The 22,288-nt window shown below is 36.6% G+C and overlaps 1 protein-coding gene across 2 annotated transcripts in view; it reads right to left on the reverse strand.

Annotated features, from left to right (window-relative positions):
- The window catches only part of fam184a (family with sequence similarity 184 member A), a 129,090-nt gene that overhangs the window by 44,472 nt on the left and 62,330 nt on the right, over positions 1-22,288 (reverse strand). For both annotated transcript variants that reach the window (XM_014473626.2, XM_005811844.3), the window contains exons 3-10: positions 21,528-21,686; positions 20,002-20,241; positions 19,217-19,300; positions 18,034-18,285; positions 10,394-10,529; positions 8,955-9,136; positions 6,908-7,093; positions 1,096-1,218 (exon numbers count right to left, since the gene is read on the reverse strand). In XM_014473626.2, the coding sequence (XP_014329112.1) occupies positions 1,096-1,218; positions 6,908-7,093; positions 8,955-9,136; positions 10,394-10,529; positions 18,034-18,285; positions 19,217-19,300; positions 20,002-20,241; positions 21,528-21,686 (1,362 nt within the window). The remainder of the gene's footprint in view (positions 1-1,095; positions 1,219-6,907; positions 7,094-8,954; positions 9,137-10,393; positions 10,530-18,033; positions 18,286-19,216; positions 19,301-20,001; positions 20,242-21,527; positions 21,687-22,288) is intronic.

Genomic DNA, 22,288 nt, shown 5'->3' on the forward strand with positions numbered 1-22,288 from the left:
TGTTCAGTCAGCTGGCATTTTATCAAAAATATGTACAACTTTGTAAATGTTGCTGACATGCAATGTTAAGCATTAAATGGTTTAAACAGTGGCATTGAAATAAAAATATTTTATTAATTCCAAGGGGAAATTAAATGTCATCCAAGTATCTATAAAGAGTTCTTGTGGATGGTGATGCTGAAGGATTTCCAGTAGCAGTCAGTCTTGCATCGAATCTGATGGAGTCCCTGACTGAAGACTGTTGATGTTATGATTTCTGGGAAGCAAAGATGATATTCCACAGTAACCTGTACTGTTAATCTATTTATATTTATCTATTCTATATATAATAAAAATAAAGATGCAGGGTTTGTGCACTTTTCCCACAATACATTCAAGCATTTTTCAAGAGAGTTTTCAAACTTTTCCAGCACCACACTTTGGAGATAAAAAAAACAAATAAACTAAAGAAAACAGTTTAAATTCACCATGTATGATATGATTAATAATGTCTTGTCAGTTTTCTACATCCTTCAGTAACTAAAATTTTATTTTTACATCTAGAATAATTTTGGTAATTCTAAACATTTGGTGTGATTTAAATTCAAACTGAAAAAAAGTGTCTTTTTACTCGGTAAATTTAAATATCTAGTTTCAACTGTAAATATAATTTTCCAAATTTAGGCTTTTGATCAAACCTTAGATAACAACTCATCACAAAACGGTGCAGTTTTAATATCAAACACTTTTCCTTAAAACCTTGAAAACAGCTAAATTAAATTCAAACATTTTCAAGGACTCAGATACTTTTTTACTATTTGACGTTACATCAGAATAAATGTTTCTTGTTTTAGGTCAGAGGGGATTACCAAAATTATTTCTATTTTCTAAATGTAAGAAATATATGACCTTTTATTAAATTCTTACGTTTCTTTTTAAGCACATTGGTTGATAAAACAAATTATTTTATATTTATTATCTCAGTTATGTTCCATCTGTTACCGTTTTTACTCCAGAAACAGAAAGTGAAGGCTCTGATGTTGTGTTGTCAGTATTTCTATTTTTGCAGAGAGGATTGCAGATGTTAGATATCCAGAGGTTTGGGAGAAGTCTCACCTCCTCGTTGGCTGCTCTGAGTTTGGACGTCAGCTCCTCCCTCATCTCGTCCAGCTGCTGACTGAGGAGCGTCTTCTGCTCCTCCAGAGAGAGGCGCTCCTTCTCAAACTGCTGCTCCAGCTCCTGATAAAAGAGAGAAATTAAATCAGTTATGAGATTAATGTCATGTCAGTGAAGCTCCAGTTACAATCTGATCCCCTCACTATCCACTGCAGGACATTAATTACATGCCGCACTGCAGCTGGATCTTATTTAACATATCATGAACTTGTTTATTTGTCGAGATTTTATATTTTTGGACATGAAGATGGAGCCATAAATGTGTAATAATTATCCAGGAGGAAATTATAGATAAGATTTGAGACAAAATGGACAGCAGATCTTTAAATGTTTAGGACAAAGACTCAACTTTAAAGAAAGTTGATTAAACTACAGTCATGTGAAAACAGTCTGTTGGTTTTTCTAACATAGTTAGCCTGAAAATTTGAAAATTGAATAAATGGGAACACACCTCTATGGAGCTAAATTGGGGCCAGAAAGTTTGTTCAACAAAAAAAAACTGAAACTGAAAAAAATAAAAAAATAATTCAAACTGAAAAGTTATTTAGAAATTGAAAGAAAATCTGAAACAGAAAAAAACCCTCAAATTTGAAAGCAATATTGAATTTTTTTTTCAGTGTCACATCTTTTGTTTAGTTTCGAAACATTTCTTTCAGTTTCAAAATTATTTTTCAGCTTGAGAACTTGTTTTTCAGTTTAAATTTTTTCTTTTGAAGAATCCTTTTGGCCCCAATTTAGCCCCATACACCCATATTTTACATGAGTTAAAATTACACAATTAAACCACATCAGGTACAGACAAGAAAATCAATTTGCAACATTACATTTAATTTTTCATTTAATATTATTTTGCATTTCATTCATTCAATAATTATAATAATAAGTTCTCCCTAAAACATGCACAGTTTGGTCTGCAATAGTCACCAGATGACATGTAGAAAAATTTAATAAGACTTAAAACCTTTTGGTGCATTTTTAATTTAATTTCAGGCAGTAAAGCAACATTACTGCAGGTATTAAAGATTTACTTTTTCACTGCATTCATCTTTAGAAACTTTTCAGAGCATCTTGGTCGTCCTTGACTGAGGTGAGAGGAAGAACTAATCGTCAGTGTAATGCGGCTTATTATGCCTGCTTATTAGTGGACAATTGTTTCTGTTACACTGTGAGATGAGCATGACTTTCCAAGGACAATTATAGCCGAGGGAATCTGCTCTAACGCCTAATACAGTTTGCAACATTTATTCAATACACAGAGGGAAGCATTTAAAAACAGGATGTTACAGAAAACCGTCGCAAAGAAGCAAAGCGTGAGAAATTACTTATGAGAAGCTCTTAAAGTGTGATTTAGTCAATCTAGTGGATCAACGGTCGTTTATTTCCCGTGACATGAGCTCACAGTTGCTTACCAAAGTGTTTAAAAGTAATAATGGTCACTCAACAGAAAAGCTGAAGATACCGGTGCAAAGAAAACACCAGAAGTATTCAGACAATTGGAGGAATTCATGTGAAATCCTTGTGGTTTTGTTTGTTTTCTGATTTTTATTTGTTCTCCCCTGGCTCCCTGTGCTCCACATGGTTTTTGATTGTCACTTTTCCCCCATTAAAGCTCTTCTCTCTCCTGCATTTGATGGATCCACCATCAACCACACAATCATGACAGGAGCATTTTCAAGTTACGAATTTGTTAAATGGCTTAAGACGTACGCTTAGACTCACTGAAAGTTTTGGGTTTATTCATAACTTCATCCACCTCGACAGAAAGCTTGGTTCTCTCCGGAAAAGCAGAACCATCATATGATGTTGCAGAGGATCCAAACGGTAAGATGGTGGGGGAAAAAAAGGAATGCATAGTTTAATTTGGACTCAAAGCCAACAGCCCTGTGAAGTGAATCCATTGTCTCCTACTTTCAGCTGCACAAAACAACATTAAATCACTGCCGTCTGTGTGATATTATCAAAGGCTTTGTGGGTAATTTTGATACTGAAACTGAAAAAAATCAATCGTGACGCATCGGGATTGATTTTATTACTCGCAACTCGCAACAAAGGCAGAGCAGACCCATCCATTTAAATTCAAAACGCTGCTTTCACGGAGAGAACTCATTATGATTCAAAGTGTTGAAAGGCTGCATCTGATGAAAGAAAAGATCATTTACTAGATTAAAGTTGGACCAGACGACAGAATTAGGTGCTGATGAACAGAGGGATCATCTGTCTGGCCTGTCATTTGTCAAGAAAATAACTGATGGCAGAGTGAGGACTGAAGGAAAGCCTCGGCAGCCATTATTGTTCAGCAGAGTTTAGGGAGGAAGTCCTTATATGGAAAGCATGGCTTACATCCCTTGGAACATGATTTAAAACACATTCTTACTGCACAACTTTGATGCAGGAGAACAGTAGATCAGCGGTCGTGCTGTGTGTGACTGGGATAAGGCCTCTGTGGAGACTGGGAACCATTACAAGGCCATTCCAGGCTGGAGGAAGCGTACGCCTCAGCAGCAGCTAAACGAGAGGTGAGCTGCGGTTCGGAGCGGCGACTCATTAACCGGTCCTGTTTGTAATCCCAGGAGACGGGTTTGGCCTCGTATCAGACCAACCCAGCTGCTGGGTTTAATTTGAACATTAGGCACAAAGGAACGAGCAGTTCTGATGGATGTGGACTGGCTGAAATGAGAAAACTGCAAAACAGCTGAAACACTGAGTTCCTTTACATCGAGGCTTAAAACCCACATGGTTAGAGAGGCAGGTAAGACTTTCTTTGACGATGAGTGTATAAGACTGACATGACATTGTCATGAACATGAAGGAGTCTTAATGAAAGATTATGACTGTTGTAATGAAGTGTCATTGGGTAAATAATGACACTTTTAATGCAAAACTGCTTTACAATTTGCAGTAAAAGTGTCATTATTTATCAAATAATGCTAAGTTGACTCTTTTAATTCATCTTTAATGCAACTTTGCATTAAAAGTTGCATTAAAAGTGTCAACTTTGGATTATTATGTAAATAATGACACTCTTAACACAAAGCTGACACTGTTAACGGCCCTTTTATGCAACTTTTAATGCAGCTTTGCCTTAAACGTTTCAGTATTTACTGAATGACACTTCATGACAACATGACAACTGCATCACTGATCAACATTTTTAATGTGCATTTGATTGATGATTTTGTTTATTGTCTGTGTCATAATTGGTGACTGCATGATGTTTTTATGATTTAAAGCACTTTAAATATTCAAGATTTTACACTAAAGCTTCCATTTTGGTGAAAAGGTAAAAAGAGAAACTCCTATTTTTCACAGGAGTTAAAAACAGACTCTGCAGCTGGAAGGCGGTGGAAGTGGCTTTGTGTGTGAGCCTGCGGCCGGTCAGGACGGCCGACCTCTGTGCTAAGTAAGAGGGAGTAAATTATTAAACCTGGATGTTTTAGAAACTCTCACACGCCTTTCAGTATCGCTCTGCAGCATTCATCCATCTTTTCCCATCAAATCAACACCGTCTAATTTCTACTTTACTTCCTTTTCCCTCTTTCCTCTGAGTTGTACATGAAGTAAATGTCATCAGCATTCAAGCGGGAGTTTAAACTTAAAAAACACATGCATTCTGCACCTTTTTAAATGTCAAAGCTGCAGCGCTTCCGCAAAGCCCAATTTCCTCGTTTGTTTGAAAGAGCAAAAGTGACAAATACCCAAGTACGTGAGGAGAATATGTAGTGCAGAACCTGAAAATAGACGAGCTTTCTTTGCTCCTTTGTTGCTGTGTGGGCAGGATTTTAACCTGATTAGTGTCAAACCGTCGACCGCAGAGCGAAGCAGCTGTGTGGGGTAGATGTTTTAGCTCCTGCTTTAAATGGCAACAAAAACACCCGTATCACCTGCGTGACTCATCATCAGGCAGATTGCGTGACGTGGCGTCACCAGGATTTGTTTTTTATTTTTGGAAAAAAAATCTGTTGTAACACAAAAAGGCAGAATTGACAGAAGCAGCCCCAGGTTGCTCACATTTCCAGCAGATTATGCAAAGTGACCCAGATGACTGTTATAGGTGGTAAATATAAATGTGCACCCACGCAGGGAGGCTGTGTTTTCTCATTTAGGTGTGCCAACCTCTTAGTCACTGTTGCAACCTCTTTATGATGAACCTTTTCCACAGAGGACCCCAACAAACTGCAGCTTTTCTGCAGGAGTCTCAGGTTCAATCACCTGCCACCCAAGTGAAGGAATCTGACGGAAAAGGCTGAATTTAAATGTGTGTGTGGAGCGATAATACACTCCTGACCTATATTCAGTAAAAAAAAAAAAAGAGTTGCTTGGATGTAACACAAGTGAACTAAAATAAAATATAGTCCTGAACATCGTCTTTCTGCAAAACCAGAAATACTCATTTCTTTCTGGCAGCCAAAAATCTGCAGAGTACTTTAATGGAAACAACTTTTCCATTTGCATTTTATCTCTATTTTTACCTCAGAGGCAGAAAATCCTTAAATCCTGCCATAACTTAATTAAGACAACTAACTACAGAGACAGAGAAAGATTTCACATGTCAAGTATTTTACTGAAGTAAATCACTTTGACAGCATTTAACAAGCTCATTTAAACGGGTCATGTAATCTGATTATACAATCTGAATTGGAAACCTGAAAAGTTGTATTTTATTAGGGATGATGAATGGATGGATGGATACACATTTTTTTAAAGACAAATTAATGCTGTAATAACTTTGTTGTGCCAGCTGGTGGCGCTAACATCACCATTAACTGCATCAAAACTCAGAAGAAGAAGAACCCCAGCATGGCTAAGGCAGTGCTAGGCTAACTGCTCCAACAAAACAACAGCAGCTGTATTTTTTGTTCCTTCTCCTGTTTCCTCTCTGTCATTATGTTCTTCAGAATTATAGTTTCTAATCTACACAAAGTTCATCAGATTTTAATCTGTTTTTCCTCACCATAATCTACAAAATGTCTGTAAAATAGTATGTAAAAGAGCAGGATTCTCCAGAACCCGACTGGATGCTGAGCCAAGAAACAACAGATTAATAAGCTTCCAGAACCAAGTGGAACCGCTTTTTAAATGGCTGCTTTTTCGCCCTTGCAGCAGATGGTTGGGTCGGAGAAAAACGTTGGCCTGTTATAAACCAGAGAGTTTGTGGATAAGTTAACAAGCGCTGCTTCCCCACAGAGAACAACTTTATCAGCAGTTCTCTGCAGAATCTCTGCTACCTGGATGAAAATACTAACTGGGCAGATTTTTTTTTTTTAAACGACTTTTTCTTTTAGCAGGAGATATATTATACATGGATGGATGGATATAGAAACATGGCAGGTTTTTTTTGTCTTAAACCTGATAGTTTTTTATTTTAACCCTGTTAATTTTTTATTGTAAACCTGTTAGTTTTCTACTTTAACCCCGTTAGTTTTTTAGCTGCCTCTGCTGGTGGAGGCTCTCTGGATTCACCAGCTGCTGCTTCTGATCCCGAGCAGACAAAGCCACTCAGTTATAAACAGATACAACATCAACAGACTGAATTGAGTGGCAGGAGCAGATCTTTTGGCAGGCAGTGGCAGCAGAAAGCAGACGGACTGACAGCTTGTATTTTCTCTGAGTCACTCCCGATTATCTGTCTGTTCAGGTTAAACATATTTAAAATTCGCTGTTGCTTTAAGATTCTCCCTGGCTCTGCACTGTAACTTCACCTTGAGGAGGAGTGAATGTCAGCCTGCTGGTGTGTGACGGTGTGGGGACTCACAGCCAGCAGGCGGTTCTTGTCCTTCTCCGCGGTGGTTAGCGTGTTCTCCAGGGTCATTCGGTGCTTCTTGGCCACTTCCTCCAAAGCGCGGGCCTGGCCGTCCTTCATCTGGCTGGCCTCTTCCTCGTAGTGAGCTCGCGCGCTCCTCATGTCCTTCTCGTGGGACGTTTTCTCCTCATGGAGGGTCTGACGAACACAACAAGGCACAATGAACAGATTTATGCAGATCGGAGGCCATTTCTCTGACCAGCATCATATTGATTCTGTTTGTGTTTATGCTTTCTCTACCTGAAAGAAAAAACAAAACTTTATCCATGAATCTTATGAATGATCTAAAGCAGTGGTTCCCAAAGATTTTCTGGGCCCCTTATGGATTACAATAGACCCCCCACACCCCCAAAAGAAAAAAAAAAAAATCAACATCGTTCAACCAGACATAAACCTATACACATATTCTGTTTTCATACTCCACTGAAGTTTATTTCACATTTCAACAAGTTGCAACAAAACAAACTACATTCATCCATACCGAAGTAAAGCTGAAAAAACATGACTTGAATATGTTGATGTTAAAAGTATTTCCTTCGCTACAAATGATCAAATTTTCACTAAAGAAATTGTGTTTTTGCATTTTAGGCAATAAATGTAAATTTTTGCGTCTGAAAAATTTATTTGATTATTTGTTTACTTGCATCTTTTAATGCATTTCTAATATTGTATAAGAAGGCTCATGTGGTCAAATAAAAAATCTGCAGAATCAGATGATTTTTTTTATCTGATTAATTAATTAATCAGATAACTAAAATAATTGTTGGAAAACATCTAAAAGATGCAGGACAGACTGTTCTAAATCCTCAAAATGAGCAGCTTTTTTCTTTCAAATGATCCAATATTATATTTTGTATGTGCTTAAACTTTAGATATCTTTAAATTTTCTTTGCAAATCAACTGAAACATCCAGTTATTCACCATAGCTGTGTGCCTTGGAGGCCACTCTGACAGAAAAGTGTAGTAAAGTTTAGCTGATCTTCTGTTTTCCTGGGGAAAGCATTGAAATTCACAGCAGCCGCAGCCAGTGGGAGACCTCTCCCAGCTCCCACAGGATTAAACTGCACAAATGTCAGAGACAAAAGGATGGGAAAACACACATGAAGCCGCAACACTTGACATTTACTGTCTGCTGCGCTTGGCCGGCTGACTAAACTGTTCCACAAATCATCTGACCTTTAAGGCTTTTTGTTTTTAAAAAGCTTGTTTTGTTCTTGCTTCGCAGTTTTTTTTAAAGCTGTGATCGACAGGCTTCGCAGCCAAACAGTTTGAACTTTTTTTTGCATTGAATTCAACACTGCAGAAAATTACTGCAGTTTATCTGCAGCAGACCTAATATTGGACGTAAATCTAAGCAAAGTAAAAGATACAAATGGCAGTGGAGAAAGAGGGTGAATGTAAACAGAACAGATATTAATTTAACACAGTCGAATGAATTACACTTTTGCAAACCAAAAATAAATAGATGGGAATAAAAAAAGTATGAAATGGACACCAGAGTTAGAAGATAAGAACATGAAACACAACGTTACTAAAATATTTTACACAAAAAGTAAATCTAATCTGATTTCAACACATTACAATAATAAAGTTCAATTCAATTCATTCAAACCAAGAAATAAGAATTAAGTCATTCAGAATCCATCCATTCATCTTTCTATCCATTGATCCAACCATTCACCGTTACATCCATCCATCCATCCATCTGACAGACGGACTCATCCATCCATCCATCCATCCATCCATCCATCCATCCATCCATCCATGAGATTATCTTGATTCACAGCAAACTGAGTTCTGTCACACTGCATCCTCATCCTATTAGCATAAAGTAGCAGAATTAATCTGATACAATTCTGCATTCAAACAGCAACATGCTGACTATTGTTCAGCTTCCCTACAGTCTACAGAACGGATCAGCCTCAGCATCCTGATCAGCTTTTAGTTATTCATAACAGTAACTTGCAGCCTTGCATGAATTCTAAGCAAACACACAGACCTTCTCCAGGGACTGGATCTGCTGTTTGTGTCTTTCTTCCAGCGCTTTGCTTTGGCTCTGCAGGGCCTCCCTCTCTTCCTCCATCCGCAGCACCTTGTCCTTTAGGCGGCTGCGCTCGTTGTCCAGGTCCCTGATGGCGGCTTCCTGTGTCATCTGGGTGGCCTGCAGGCTGCTTATCTGACCTGTCATGAGAGAAATGTTACAGATCAACACAGTTATATAACGAGTGATTATTTTAGGAATCAATTATTCTATTCTGACAATTAATCGATTAATTGGATAAAAACAAATTCAGTAGATTTTACTTTTAACCACTTATGTTTACTTTACACACTAAAATTATGTAACAAAAAAAAGTGCAAAAAAACCCCCAATAATTAATTAATTGTTTTAAAATAAGAAAATAGACATTCCTAAAAAAAAAAACATTGTTAACGATTATTTTAGTAATCAATTATTCTACTGGGACGATTAATCAGATTAAAAAAATTTGATACATTCTACAGATTTTTTGTTTTACCATGTAAGCTTATTTTATGAAATTTTAAAATTATGTGATAATTTTAACACATCCTCCCTCCCCCTAATAATTAACTACTGTTTTCAAATAAGAAAATAACATTTTTTATATAGCTAATTATTATTTTAAGAACTGATCTTTCTATTTTGGTGACTAATTGATTAATCAAATAAGAAAATGGGCACCTTCTGAAGATTTTTTATTTTAACAATTAAGCTTATTTTATACAATATTCTGACTTTGGATAAGAGTTTAATTGTGCATTCACTCCTCCCCAAACCAAACGAACTTTCAAGGCTGGAGTTTGATTAAAACAAACTAAACAGGGCTGCTGGGAAACCACACTTAATTACAGTCTACAGATTTTTCTCCATTTTTAACCAAATAACCCAATCAACCTTTACAGGACACATTTCAACAAACCAACTCCAACATTTCATATAAAATTTGAGAGAATGTGTTTTTCATTGCAAAACGCCCTCCATGTGCCCTCTGAGCTCCATTCACCAGCAGGATCCCAAGCAGCTTTGGCGGAAAGCGGAAAAACATTTTTCTAATCAAACTTTAGGAGCTCATGAAGCTAATGAGGCAAATATTATTCCGCTCTAACGAGCTCAGATGGCTCACATGCATCAGACTGTAATGTTTTTACAATATAGTTTCAGCAAAAAAGAGAAAACATAGATAAGTTGTTAAACTAGATTGTGTTGCTTAAACTGGATCGACTCAAAGTGTAGAGCCCACTGCCTTTTAGGGACAGGGAACGCCATTAGCTTTGATATGGAGCCATAACTTTAAAACGTTTTGGGTTGTGATGCCTCAGACAAGACAAGAGGAGCTGTTAGTCGATGTCTAATGTGTTTCTGCGACTGCCAGCGTGACGAGAAGTGAGGAGAGGTGATGACGTTTAGGTCCTTACTGGCTTTGAGGAGTATTTCCGTGGCCTGCTGCTGAACTCGGTCTCTGGCTGCCTCCAGCTCACACTCTGCCTCTTTCTGACGGATCTCTATAATCTCAGAGTTCTGGGTCACTTCATCCAGCTGCTTGGTTAAGTCCTGGAGAAGAGTCAAAACAATGCAAGAAAACTTAAACGGTGCAGATGTATGACTTAAAACAGAAATAAAAGACAGGGCTTCCTTCTACAACTCTCGTCTTCTGATGTCATTTCCAGAGAAAGGATGAAGCTTTTATTCCTCCAATGTGTGTATATTGATCAGCTACTTATCTATTAGTGCAAAAACTTCACCAGGGTTTCACCAACTCAAATTTAAGACTTTATAAGACCTCTTTAAGACCATTATGAATTAAACTTGACGTGTATTGCAAAAGAAATGTACTTTTAAAACTTGCTAAGACATTTCTAAGACCATTATGAATTAAATTTAAGACTTGTATTGTGATAGAAACATATATTTAAGATATTTTAGGGCCTCTAAAACCATTATGAATAAAATTTAAGACTTTTATCATGACACCAATGTACATTTAAAGCTTCTTAAAACCTCTTCAAGACCATTGTCAATTAAATTTAAGACTTGTATCACAGTTTTTTGAGATATTCTACAATCATGGCAATTCACGCAAAATTTGTTAATCAACGCATTTTTTCATGCTAGTGCATAATTGTGAGCTTACATAATTTTCATTATGAAAATTATGCAGTAAGTCTTAAAATGTTTAAAACGTACCGTCTTAAAAAGTCTTAAATGTACATTTCTGTTGGAGAGGATATACAAAAACGCTCAAACCCTTAGCTCTAATAAGGTGAGCTAAAGTAAAAAATTGATTTTTAAAGAATGCTAAAGTAAAAAATTGATTTTTACTGATGTAATATTGACTTTTGGGATCCAAATTCAGATTTGATGTTGACGTGCTTAGCGCTGAGTATTAACACTAAAACCAGGAAGTAATTTAAACATTAAATCAAAGATCAAGTTTATTTTGTTACATGACATCAGCTAGTTTCTTTCAGTAATTCTTCTGCTCGACTCATATTGTGTCACGTTCTGTTTGCTGTATTTCCTGCATCAACTTTTAGCTGCCAGAACCATCTGTTATTTATAGGAGCAGATTCATTTTGTTCCGTTTGTAAATAAATAAACTTGTATTTATCTCCTATCCATCTGGTTCCTCCCTGCAAGCCTACATTTTGCTCCCGATACCTCCACAGACATCTGTGACGATTAGCAGAGCAAATTAAAACATGCAGCTCCTAAAATGAAGGAAACAGCCTGTTCATCTAATATTTAAAAACAATATTGGTGAAAAGTTGTATTGTAAACATAACAGACCAGGGATGCATCTAATGATTAGTTTACTGATCTATTATTCTTTTGATTATTCTGACAATAGAATTAAAATTTCATTAGATTTTGCAGATTTTCATTAAACCTCTTTAGCTTTTTATTACACAATAACAATGATTTCTTTCATTTTATTGCAGAAAATGCAACAACACAGCCTTCCTTCAGTGACTGAACAAAATGAAAGTTTTACCCAAAACTTGAGAAGGTTTGGGTAAAACATATTTACACAAAAAAGCGTTTTAAAAATAAGTCGAAACGTATATGTATTGTACAATTTTAGCTTAATTACTGCTTCAAATATGCTGTTTATTTCAGCAAACTCCCTTTTTTAGAATTAACGATTAATCAATTACTAAATTAGCTGATAATTATTTCAAAAACTGATCAATCACGATTAATACGATGAATCATTTCTGCCATTTTCAGCTTACAGAACAAAACATATTGCTGGCAATATGTTTGCCAGCAATACATATTGCTGAGGATCAGGGATTAAAAAAATCCCAACTGCTGCTCAATTAATAAGGAGCAGACTTCAGGGAACGATGCAAATCGACACACATGCAGCGCAGAAGTTATGCGACTCAGAAACTCATGAGAGGTAATTTCACATCTCCGAGTCGCGCCAAACAGCCTGCCTAAAACCTAATTACCACAGCCACAGTTAAGACAAAGAAGCCCCAGAATGACGAGACCCACTGAGGAGTCACACCAATTAGACTTTATGGGTGCAGGAGTGTGAGAAAGTTGTCCTCCGTTTGAGATGAGAAAAGTAGCTGCAGCTTCTCCCTGTAAGATTTCACATGTGAGCCACAACGCCTAAAAAAGAAATAAAAAAATCTGTCTTTTTAAATGTTTATTTTCACATTTGTGTGGTGAGTTTTGCTGGGTGAAACATTCAGACAGAGATGGAGGCTGTTTAATTTTTGTGAGCATGAATTTCTAACTCCAGATTTGGAAATTCCTGGATAAAGTATTGGTTGCTATAGTCTCCATCTCTACTAGATTTGTAGTAGAAATCTACTAGAAATTTATGGATTGTTACCAGATGTATTGTTTGAAGCAGGTTACAAAGCTCCAGTCTGAAAACTCTTAGGAGAATCAAAGTTTATTACAGCGGAGCCCCGGCTGTACAATGTAACTTTAAATTGTTCCACCTACTGGCTTTTCGTTCAGATCGTCTAAAATATTTGAAAGGAAATGAAGCGTTGGACGCTGAAAGGCAGTCAATCCAGGAGCAGCATTTTCTCCCCCTTGGTGCTGATTGGCTGATGCCCAAAGATTGGAAATACAGTGAATGTTAGCTTCTGCTATAATGCACAACGGTTTTCTACTTTTTGTATTAATGCATTTTAAGGTATACTTGGTGTTTTTACTCTTAAAATGGGCAGTTATAAGCATTTTAATATAAAGAGTTTTTCTTTAAAGGTTTTGATAAACTGGACATAATTTTTTTTTTTTACCAGACTGACTGACTTCATGAAAGTTTGTCCACTTGTCATGGTGTAAATTTTGTCTCTGAATAATAAAATTACTACTTCTGTTGAGCAGAACCAGGACTCTGTGTTTAGAAAATAAACCTGAGGAGATTTTATTCTCCTGTATTGATGCATATCTGCCCATTTTCCGACAGGCCTTGTTTAAAAGATCAACACTTAGAGTAAAGTAGTGGAGTTCAAATGTTATTGATCAAGAGCCAAAATCATCCAGTTGGGCTTAGCAACAAACTAAATATGTAAATTTTTAATAGCACATGTAAAGCAGTAGCTCTTGTGTTAAGGTGATTGTTCAGGTAATGCAGACCCAATTTTTCAAAATAAAATCTTACTATTTTAAGCAACAATAACAGCATTTGGGTCACTTTCTCTGAAAATGTTTGCTATATTTAGTTTATTAAACTAATTCAAAGCAGTTTGGGTAGCAACAGGTAAAAGCTGTTACTATTTAAATTGAAATGTAATAGACACTAAAAAGTATGATTGGTAAAAGATGAATACTTTGTCCAATTTGAGTTAAAATTAATTAAAAATGAGTTTGAATGCGTGTTTCTAAACTGGATAAAGTGACTTGTTTTATGCGTTAACGGCTGAATGCTACAGCCTATAGAGCTGAACTCAGATTTATCTGGACTTTATTACATATTTTGTTGTTTCAGGCCTGGTTGCTTCATCTTAAACAGCAACAAGCCTTTTGATACTTCTGCAACGCTCCAGGGTACTCTTTAGTTATTTGTTTAGTTAAAAAGCTGATGTCTGCAGTTAGTTTAATTAAACACCATTCTTCTCTTAGTCCTCCAGTAAATTCCTTTGTCCTTTCACAACCTTTGTACTCAAAGAGAAACATAAAGTTGTTTAATGCCACATCGATCCTCTTGGATCCAAAAAGGCCTAAAATCCAGCCTGCGTCTCTTTTCTCCATGCTCATTTGAGCCTACTGAGCCAGCAAATCTTTAAAGGGCTCACAAAAATAGCTCCTCTGTTTACTAAAACCCTGCTCTGTTTTGTGGAAGGCAAGCAGAACAAGAGGATGAGACGGGATAAATTTTAGGAGCAAAACCTGCTTGGAGGTGAAGTGGCTCATGGAAACAAACCGATGCAGGGAAAGAAACAATCAGGAACGAAAACACCTTTAAATGTGGCTCCTGCTGTCTATTCATTATAGTTTTGTTTGTTTTTAATAATGAAACATGGTAAAAATGTAATGTTATAAGTGAAATAATCTGCCAGTGGAACCAGAATTTTTTTTATTATATGAGTATTAATAAATTATTGACTTAAAACAAGTTGAAAACTTACTTGTATGTTAGTTTTGAGACAAAACGAGTCATTGCAAATGTTTTTGCAGTGTACTTCAATTAGGATATGTTCTCAGTTAATTAGTAATCGATTATTCTATTGAATCATTGATTAATCGGTTATAAGAATGAAACATTCTGCAGATTTTTTATTTAACAACTTAACCTTACTAAATGCAGTATTAGAAAAGTATATCTGAGAAAAATAAGCTGCACATTTTGAGGATTTAGAACAGCCTGTGCTGCATTAGATGTTTTCCAATAATTACTTTAATTGGATTAATCTAATTATTAATCTGACTTGATTAATCGGGTAAAAAATTGGCAATAATTCTGCTGATTTTTCATTTAATCTCTTAAGCCCATTAATGTAAATAAGCATTTTATTGCCAAAAACTCAAGAACAGAATTTCTTTAGTGAATGTTTGATCGTTTGTAGCAAAGGATGCATCAGCAGCTGAAGAAACTGTGTCTAACATCAACATGTGAAAAACTCAAACCCCTCATTGATTTATCATCCATTGGTTTAGACTAACCAAGTAATAATTGTATAGCAAAAGGTGTTTAATAAGTGATTAATCAGATTTGAAAAATATCTGATTAATTGAGTAATCGTCAGAATAATTGATTAAAAAAAACAACAGGTAGTTGCAGCCCTAATAAAACCGTTTTCAGTGATGATAAATATGCACAAATACTGATGTTTCAGGTCTAAGAAGTAAAATCCCTGAATGGAAATGTACAGATGAAACCTCTTTGTGGGAAAACTGCCTGAAGTCAAACTTCAGGTGTTCTTTAGTTTTTACGGTTTAATCCAAATAGATGGAGTTAAGTACAACCTCACCCCAAAATCCCTAAAGAACCTCTCTGATTTTTACATTTCCATTTAAATTCAAAAACTCATGATTAATTGCTTTTGTCTTGCGGGGAAAAGCCTCCGTCAGCCAACTTGCACCAGCTTTTCTTGAGAGCGAAATATTTAGTCCGAAGACAGTGACAGCAGCAATTTAGCACAGCGTCACTGGTGTATTTCACTCTGGGGAAAATTTGTAATTTTTGGCAAGCACGTTCCCGCAGTAGCTTGTGAACAGTCAGCCATTAATTACGTCTGTCTGAGTTACTCCGAGCGATCATTTGCTTGCATTTCTCTGAAGATTTGCCCACTTCATCATGAGCTAAAGGAGGATGACAGAGAACATTGGAGCAGTAAGCTGAAAACAAGAAAAAGTTGTTTAAAGTTGGAGTTAAGTTGATGCCTGATTAGTTTTTTTCTGCATTTATGCTTTTGTATCTACACTGGCCTTCAAAATATTCATACAGCAAACTTTAATGGATTTTATTAGAAGTTTAGGTGACAGACCAACACAAAATGGAGCATAAAATTGAAGTGGAATGAAAATGACAGATGGTTTTCATTATTTTTACTGACAAAAATGTGAATGCAAGTTAATATTTAGCTTTTTTGTAATGAGATGTCACTGAATCAGTGAATCTGTAGTGTAGGTTTAAGTTTATTGTCATTACAACTTTTTCATGTGATGCCATTTAATTTATTGCTAAAAAAAGAAACTGGTAAAATAGGCTGAAGTTTTTGTTTGTAACGTGATAAAGTGGAAAAGTTAAGGAACCTTGAATCTAAGTGAAGGAATAAAATGCTCCTCCACCTCAGCCAAATATTAAAACACTTAAACTGAAGGTTAAATATAAATCTATTATTTCCCAACCATGAACACTTGTCTGCATCTGAAGGATTAAGAGACTTGCTCACAGACAGTCTTATTTAGAGATTATTCAGATATTAACCCACCAAACACTCAATGTATGAGACAATCAGATTTGTTTGTATCAAGTAAAGTCAGTTTCAGGCTTTCTGCTTTGTTGACTCTTCTTTATCTGGGTTACAGTTAATTGCGCTGATAATTAAATGAAACTAATAACCCCAGGCACACAGCAGTTTCTGCTGACCTTGATCTTATTCTTGGTAACTCTGCAAAAGGAGGACCTCTTACTGTCTTCTGTGTAATCAGGCTTCAAACAAATCAGACCCACTTTACCGATTCCCCTCAAGCACTTGTCATTTGTTATTTTCAGTGGGGAATCCCCTCAAAAGACCTTGAAGACATCAAAACTCTGAAAGTAGGAACAAATCCTCACCTAACAAACATGCAGCTTGTTCTTACACGATTTAATCTGACTGTGCTGAAGAAAGTCAAATTTATCCAAATTTACCTTGAAGGCATCAGAATGGAAACATATTGTAAGATTGAAGTTGTTTAAGCAGAAGAGTTGGAGAGTAAACACTGAGTGTGTTTTTCATTAGCTTCCTAACCTTTGATTTGGTATTTTACTCACTTCTATAAAACAGACAGTAAGGTTTAAATTGTTAGTTGCTGTTATTAAGTGCTGGGAACACTTATGCTAGTCTGCTAATGTGCTAGCAACAAAGCACATTTTTTGATTAGCGCTTATACTAACTTTGAAAATGTTTAAAAACTTAGCTTTCCCTAAATTTTAAAGCACCAGTTTACTTTAGAATTTGACACATTTACTAAATTAGTCTAGTTTAGTAAATTAGTAAAACATTAAGTTAGTAATCACAAAAACAATGCTTTACTAATTAGCACTAATGTAGTGCTAATTGGTGCTTATTAATTTAATAAATATTAATTAAATTAGCACTCAGCAGTAAGTAAAGAACTTAGTAAAGCACATAAGTTAGTAAAGCAACACATTAGCTGCTAGTGGAAGCACTAGCTTGGTGTTCCTGCTTTTTGTTCTCCTTTAGGCTCCAACATGGAGGAAAACAGCTGTTAAAAGTTTAAAAGTTTCAAGTTAGTAACTAATTAACCTTTAACCTATGGAAATAAAACTAAAGGCCGCCTTGAATCCAAAACTGACAGTTAAACGCTCCTGTGGGGCCAATTAGAAAGTGTCGGATAAATTAGAGCAGCCGCCATGTTGCACCTGTTAGAAGTTTAAGGTTTTGTCCACAGAGACTGAAAAAGTTTGATTTTATTTCAGTTCAGTAGCAACTTATCAGATTTGATCACATATAGATCTGCATCTTATAGATTATCTTACTTTTATTATAGTAGTTAAGGGTAAACAAGCTGTGTTACAAAGGATTCATGTTAAATATTAGCTGCAAATTTGAATAAATATGAATTTGTGATGGATGGATGAAAAAGCTCATTAATGGATGGATGGATTAGTAGATGGATGGATGGACAGATGGATGGTAAACAAACATTTCTCCCGTCTCTTTCTCTTCATATTTTTCATATTTGGAGGAAAACAAAAACTTTCCTCCATGTTCAGACCTCCTGTCTGAGCTGAAACGTTTATTTAAGTCAAACCAAATTATATCTTGGCACTACCCCAACATCTCTGTTGGTCCATAAATGGCCAGAGGAAGTAAAACCATAGAAACCGCCTCCATTTTGTGCCCGTCCCACTGACCTTGGTGGAGCTCTCTGCCGTGCTGAGCGCCGCCTGCAGCTTGTGCGACTTCTCGCGGTTTTCCCGAGCCTCGTCCTTCACGCGGGCCAGCTCGGTCCGGAGCTTCCCCAGCGTTTTCTGGAGCGCCGCCTCCTGAGTCTGGAACTCCCGCCGCAGCTCGGCCTCGGTCCGCTTCCACGCCAGCAGGTTGTCGGCCGTCAGCTGCTGGGTTCGCTTCATGGCCTCCAGCTCGCGTTCGTAAAACGCTTGAGCCTGGAGAACAAAACGGAAAACAGAGCTAGACGTAAAACTCCGGCAAACACGGGAAAACTACCAAGTATTTCTGGTTTAGTTTCTAGTGAAAATATCTTACTACACTTAAAGTAAGACAAAACTAACTCAGCACATTAAGTCAATCATTCCTTAATATTGATGAGAGAATATTTATTCCATTGGCAGATTTTTGCGAAAATTAAAAATTGACTTGTTATAATAACTGAAATAATCTGTCACTATAATTAGTACCTTTTCATCAATATTAAGAAATTATTGACTTAATTCTAATTTTGAGTCTCTTAAAAACAAATTCTCTAGTGAGTCACTTAATCTGGCTGCCAGTAATAAAAGAAAGAGCCTCTCCTACTTTGACTAGGACGCACCATTTAAATCTCGTGTTAAACAAGTTTTTACTAAGCGTTTAATCTGGTGTGCATCATCACTACCAGTCACATTAGTAAGGCGTGGAGTGCTGCTGTAGTAAAATACTCTTGTTAAAACGCCTCGTTTTCTGTCATTGTTTGTCAGATAAAGCAATAAAAACTCACTGGTAGATCATTCTTACCAGTATATTATTCATCTGATTTTATGAACCAAGTTTAGGACGAGTACACAGGCCTTTAAACTCGTAGTTACTTTGGTCAATAAAGCACAAAAGCTACTAAATGAGCATAATGATGTAACAGGAGTGTAAGCTGAACTCAGTTTACAAATGTTCTATAAATTAACCTAAATAAAAGTACACTGAGTGAAGGTTGTTGGATTTATCATCTAGTACGAGGCACCTCCAGTCAAATTCATTATGGAATCACTAAATTTAGCTCCGTGTTGAGATGCAACCCCAAATATCACTGTTGTTAGTTGGCAGGGGGGAAAAACTCTTATCCACGATGTGTTGGACTCAATGCTTCCCGCTGCTGGGCGGTACCTTGCTGAGTTTGGCTTCGTATTCGTCCACCAGCCTCTTCTTGTCCTGTTTGAGCTCCTCCACCCGCTCCGCCAGAGAGTCCACCTGCAGCACAACAAGACTCATTAACCGTTTCTGCTATTTAAACTGTAAACTTAAAGCTGTAAGAGTGGATTTTATTTGGGAAACATTTACCATTTCCAGTGGAACAAGTACTTTTTTTTATCAAGATTGAGGAATTATTGACCTAAAACAAGCCCTTTTTTCTGGCTGAAGAGTTAGTGCATTTGAAATAAGACAGAACTAAGAAATTTACACTTCAAACTGAACCAAAAATACTTGGTAAGATTTTGTGTTTATATACAATTTTTGAAGTGATTGCACTGCAAAAACACAGAATCTTACCCGGTATTGTTGGTCTGGTGTCTAGTGGAAATTTAAGCTAATAAAGAAAATATTTAATCCATTGGCAGATTATTTTACATATAGCAAGACTTTTCTCTAATGTTATGAGTGAAATAATCTGCCAATGGAACTAGTACTTTGTTATCACTGTTAAGGAATTATGGACTTAAAAAAGATCACATTTCTTGCTGAAATGTTGCTTGTAAGTTAATTTTGTTTCACTTCATTGAACTAAGATATTTGCACTACAAACTAGACCAAAAATACTTGGTAAGATTTTGTGTATTTGCAGCGAATGAGTTTTTCCGCTTCACAAACTTTCAGTTTAATAGGAAAACTACAGCACACTGAGGCCAACAGGTTGGGCTGTTCTGGTTTTTCAGAAGTTAACGGTGAGTTACCTCAGCTTTGTGGAGCTGCCCCAGTTTCTCCTGGTCTTTGCTGTAGTTTGCATTCTGGCTCTGGTGGCTGCGAAGGAGCTCCTGGATCTCCTGCCTGTGCTGAGCCTTGAGCTCCTCCAGAGCCACTTTCTTCTCCTGCTCAAACTGAGCCTGGGCCTGGCTGAACGTCCGCAGCTTCTCCTCAAAGGACCGTCTCATCTCCTCCACCTCCCTTGACATGGACACCACGCGCTGCGTGTGCTGCCAAAAGAGACAAAATGAAAGGCTGAGTCAAAGGAAGGGGGGATTGATTTATGGGTTTCTGGATTTCAAAGTGAGCCAGTGAGTCTTTAAAAAGGTCCGCGCCAGGCGGTGATGTGCTGGATGGGGAGTTCTGATCTGACTGCCAAACCTTTCGGCTCTGAATGAGCACAAAACAATCTGAACATTAAACTCCTTCAACTTTTTAACATCCAAGTAACACAAATGTCTAAACTCACTGATCTAAAGTAGCTTTAATACTTATATTTACATTCATTTTCTCTTAATTTCAGCATTTTATTTGACTAAAGTCACAGATAACATAATTATTAACTTGCTCTAATTAAATAAGAAGATATTTGTCTTTGAAAAGAAGTGCAGGCATGATATGCCAGAAGTAGTAACTATTTAGCAAATCAAGGAGCTGCATTCTACGGTGACCCAGAAGGGTAAAAATAAAAAAATATAACGCCACTAAGCAGCAAAAAAAGCCACGACAGATGTTGGTTGTTTTGCTAAAATGGAAGCTATGCTAGCAAGTTTTGCATAAGTTTCATTTAGCATAAATTCAGGTTTAGCCTAAACTTTGTTTTAGCATAAATCCCATTTTAGCAACAGAAAAAACACACAAACAAGCAAAAACCCGTTTTTTAAAGAATAATTAAAATTTTTTTGTTTTGGCCGGAATTTTGTTTTAGCGTAAATTGTGCTTTGCCAAACATTTTGCTTTAGCCGAAATAACCGGCATTCATAAGTTCTGTTGTAGCACAGCTTCAGTTTTAGAAAAAAATGCTGTTTTAGCATAAATTTAGTTTCATCCAAACTCTGTTATGCCTCTCGTTCAGCACGGATTAATATGTGTTTATCTAAACCAGTTTATTCTGCTCCACTTCACAGTCCTGGACTACTGTCACATGAAATCCCAATGAAATACTTTAAAGTTTGTTGTTGTCAAGTGACAAAATGTGAGAACTTGTGAAAAATATTAAATGGTTACAAAAAGACTTGACCAAAATCCAACTTCTCTTTAATGAAGAAATGTTTTGGCAAACAAATTCTTTCATTCAGTTTTCCAAGATATTAGATCAGCTTAGCTATTATTGGAAGTCAAAGTAAAACGGTGCCCGGTATCAAACCATGATTTGTAATGACAACAGAACATGTCTGGGTGGATCCCTGCTGTCGACAGCAACAACAACTCGCCGCATGACGCTGATTACCTGCAGCTGTGCCCGCAGGACCCGGGCGGACACAGCTGCTTCCTGACAGGCGGAGGCTGCGTGTACCTGGGCCTCGGTGCAGAGCTGCATGTCCTCCACCCGCTGACGGTAGCTCTCGAACTCGGCCAGCGCCTGCCTCTTCATCCTCTCGTGCAGCTCCATGGACTCCTCCAGAGACTGGATCCGTTTCTTCAGGTCCATCTCATCGCTGATTTTACTCTTGTACTGCAGCAAACATGAAACGCTCAGTAAGCCAAATAATCGCTTCATAAATTAAAATGAGCTCAATAATTTCCATTCTGATTAATCATATTTTTGAAGGGGAATTTCACTTACAGACTACATAATCCATTTTATTTATGATTTTGGTTTTGTGTGGTTTTTATTTACATTTTGGTTGTTTTTAAAAAACAAAACTTGCATTAATATTCCATTATCAATATATTATTTGAAAATGGTCTCAAAAATACAATACTATCTTTTATTGAAACAATTTATCGTCCAGCAAAATTTGCTATTGGGATAATTTTATATTACTTTACATTAACATGCTCCACAAAGGCTTTGAATATTAATGAGATAAATAGAAATAAGCTCAATAATTTCCATTATGACAATAAATGTTTTTGAAGGGCAAATTTGTTTACAGACTTCAAAATCTATTTTGTTTATCATTTTTGATATTTGTGTTTTATTTTTAAAATACCTTCCAGTTCTAGTGTTAATTGATTAGTTTTTGCGAGGGAACACACAAAAAAAAAAATCCCCATGTCCCCTGCAGGGCTCCGTATCACTTTGTTCAAAATCTTTTTAAAAAATTTCTATTA

Source organism: Xiphophorus maculatus, chromosome 15 (genome assembly GCF_002775205.1).
Source record: "Xiphophorus maculatus strain JP 163 A chromosome 15, X_maculatus-5.0-male, whole genome shotgun sequence".
In the NCBI taxonomy this organism is placed as follows: Eukaryota; Metazoa; Chordata; class Actinopteri; order Cyprinodontiformes; family Poeciliidae; genus Xiphophorus; species Xiphophorus maculatus.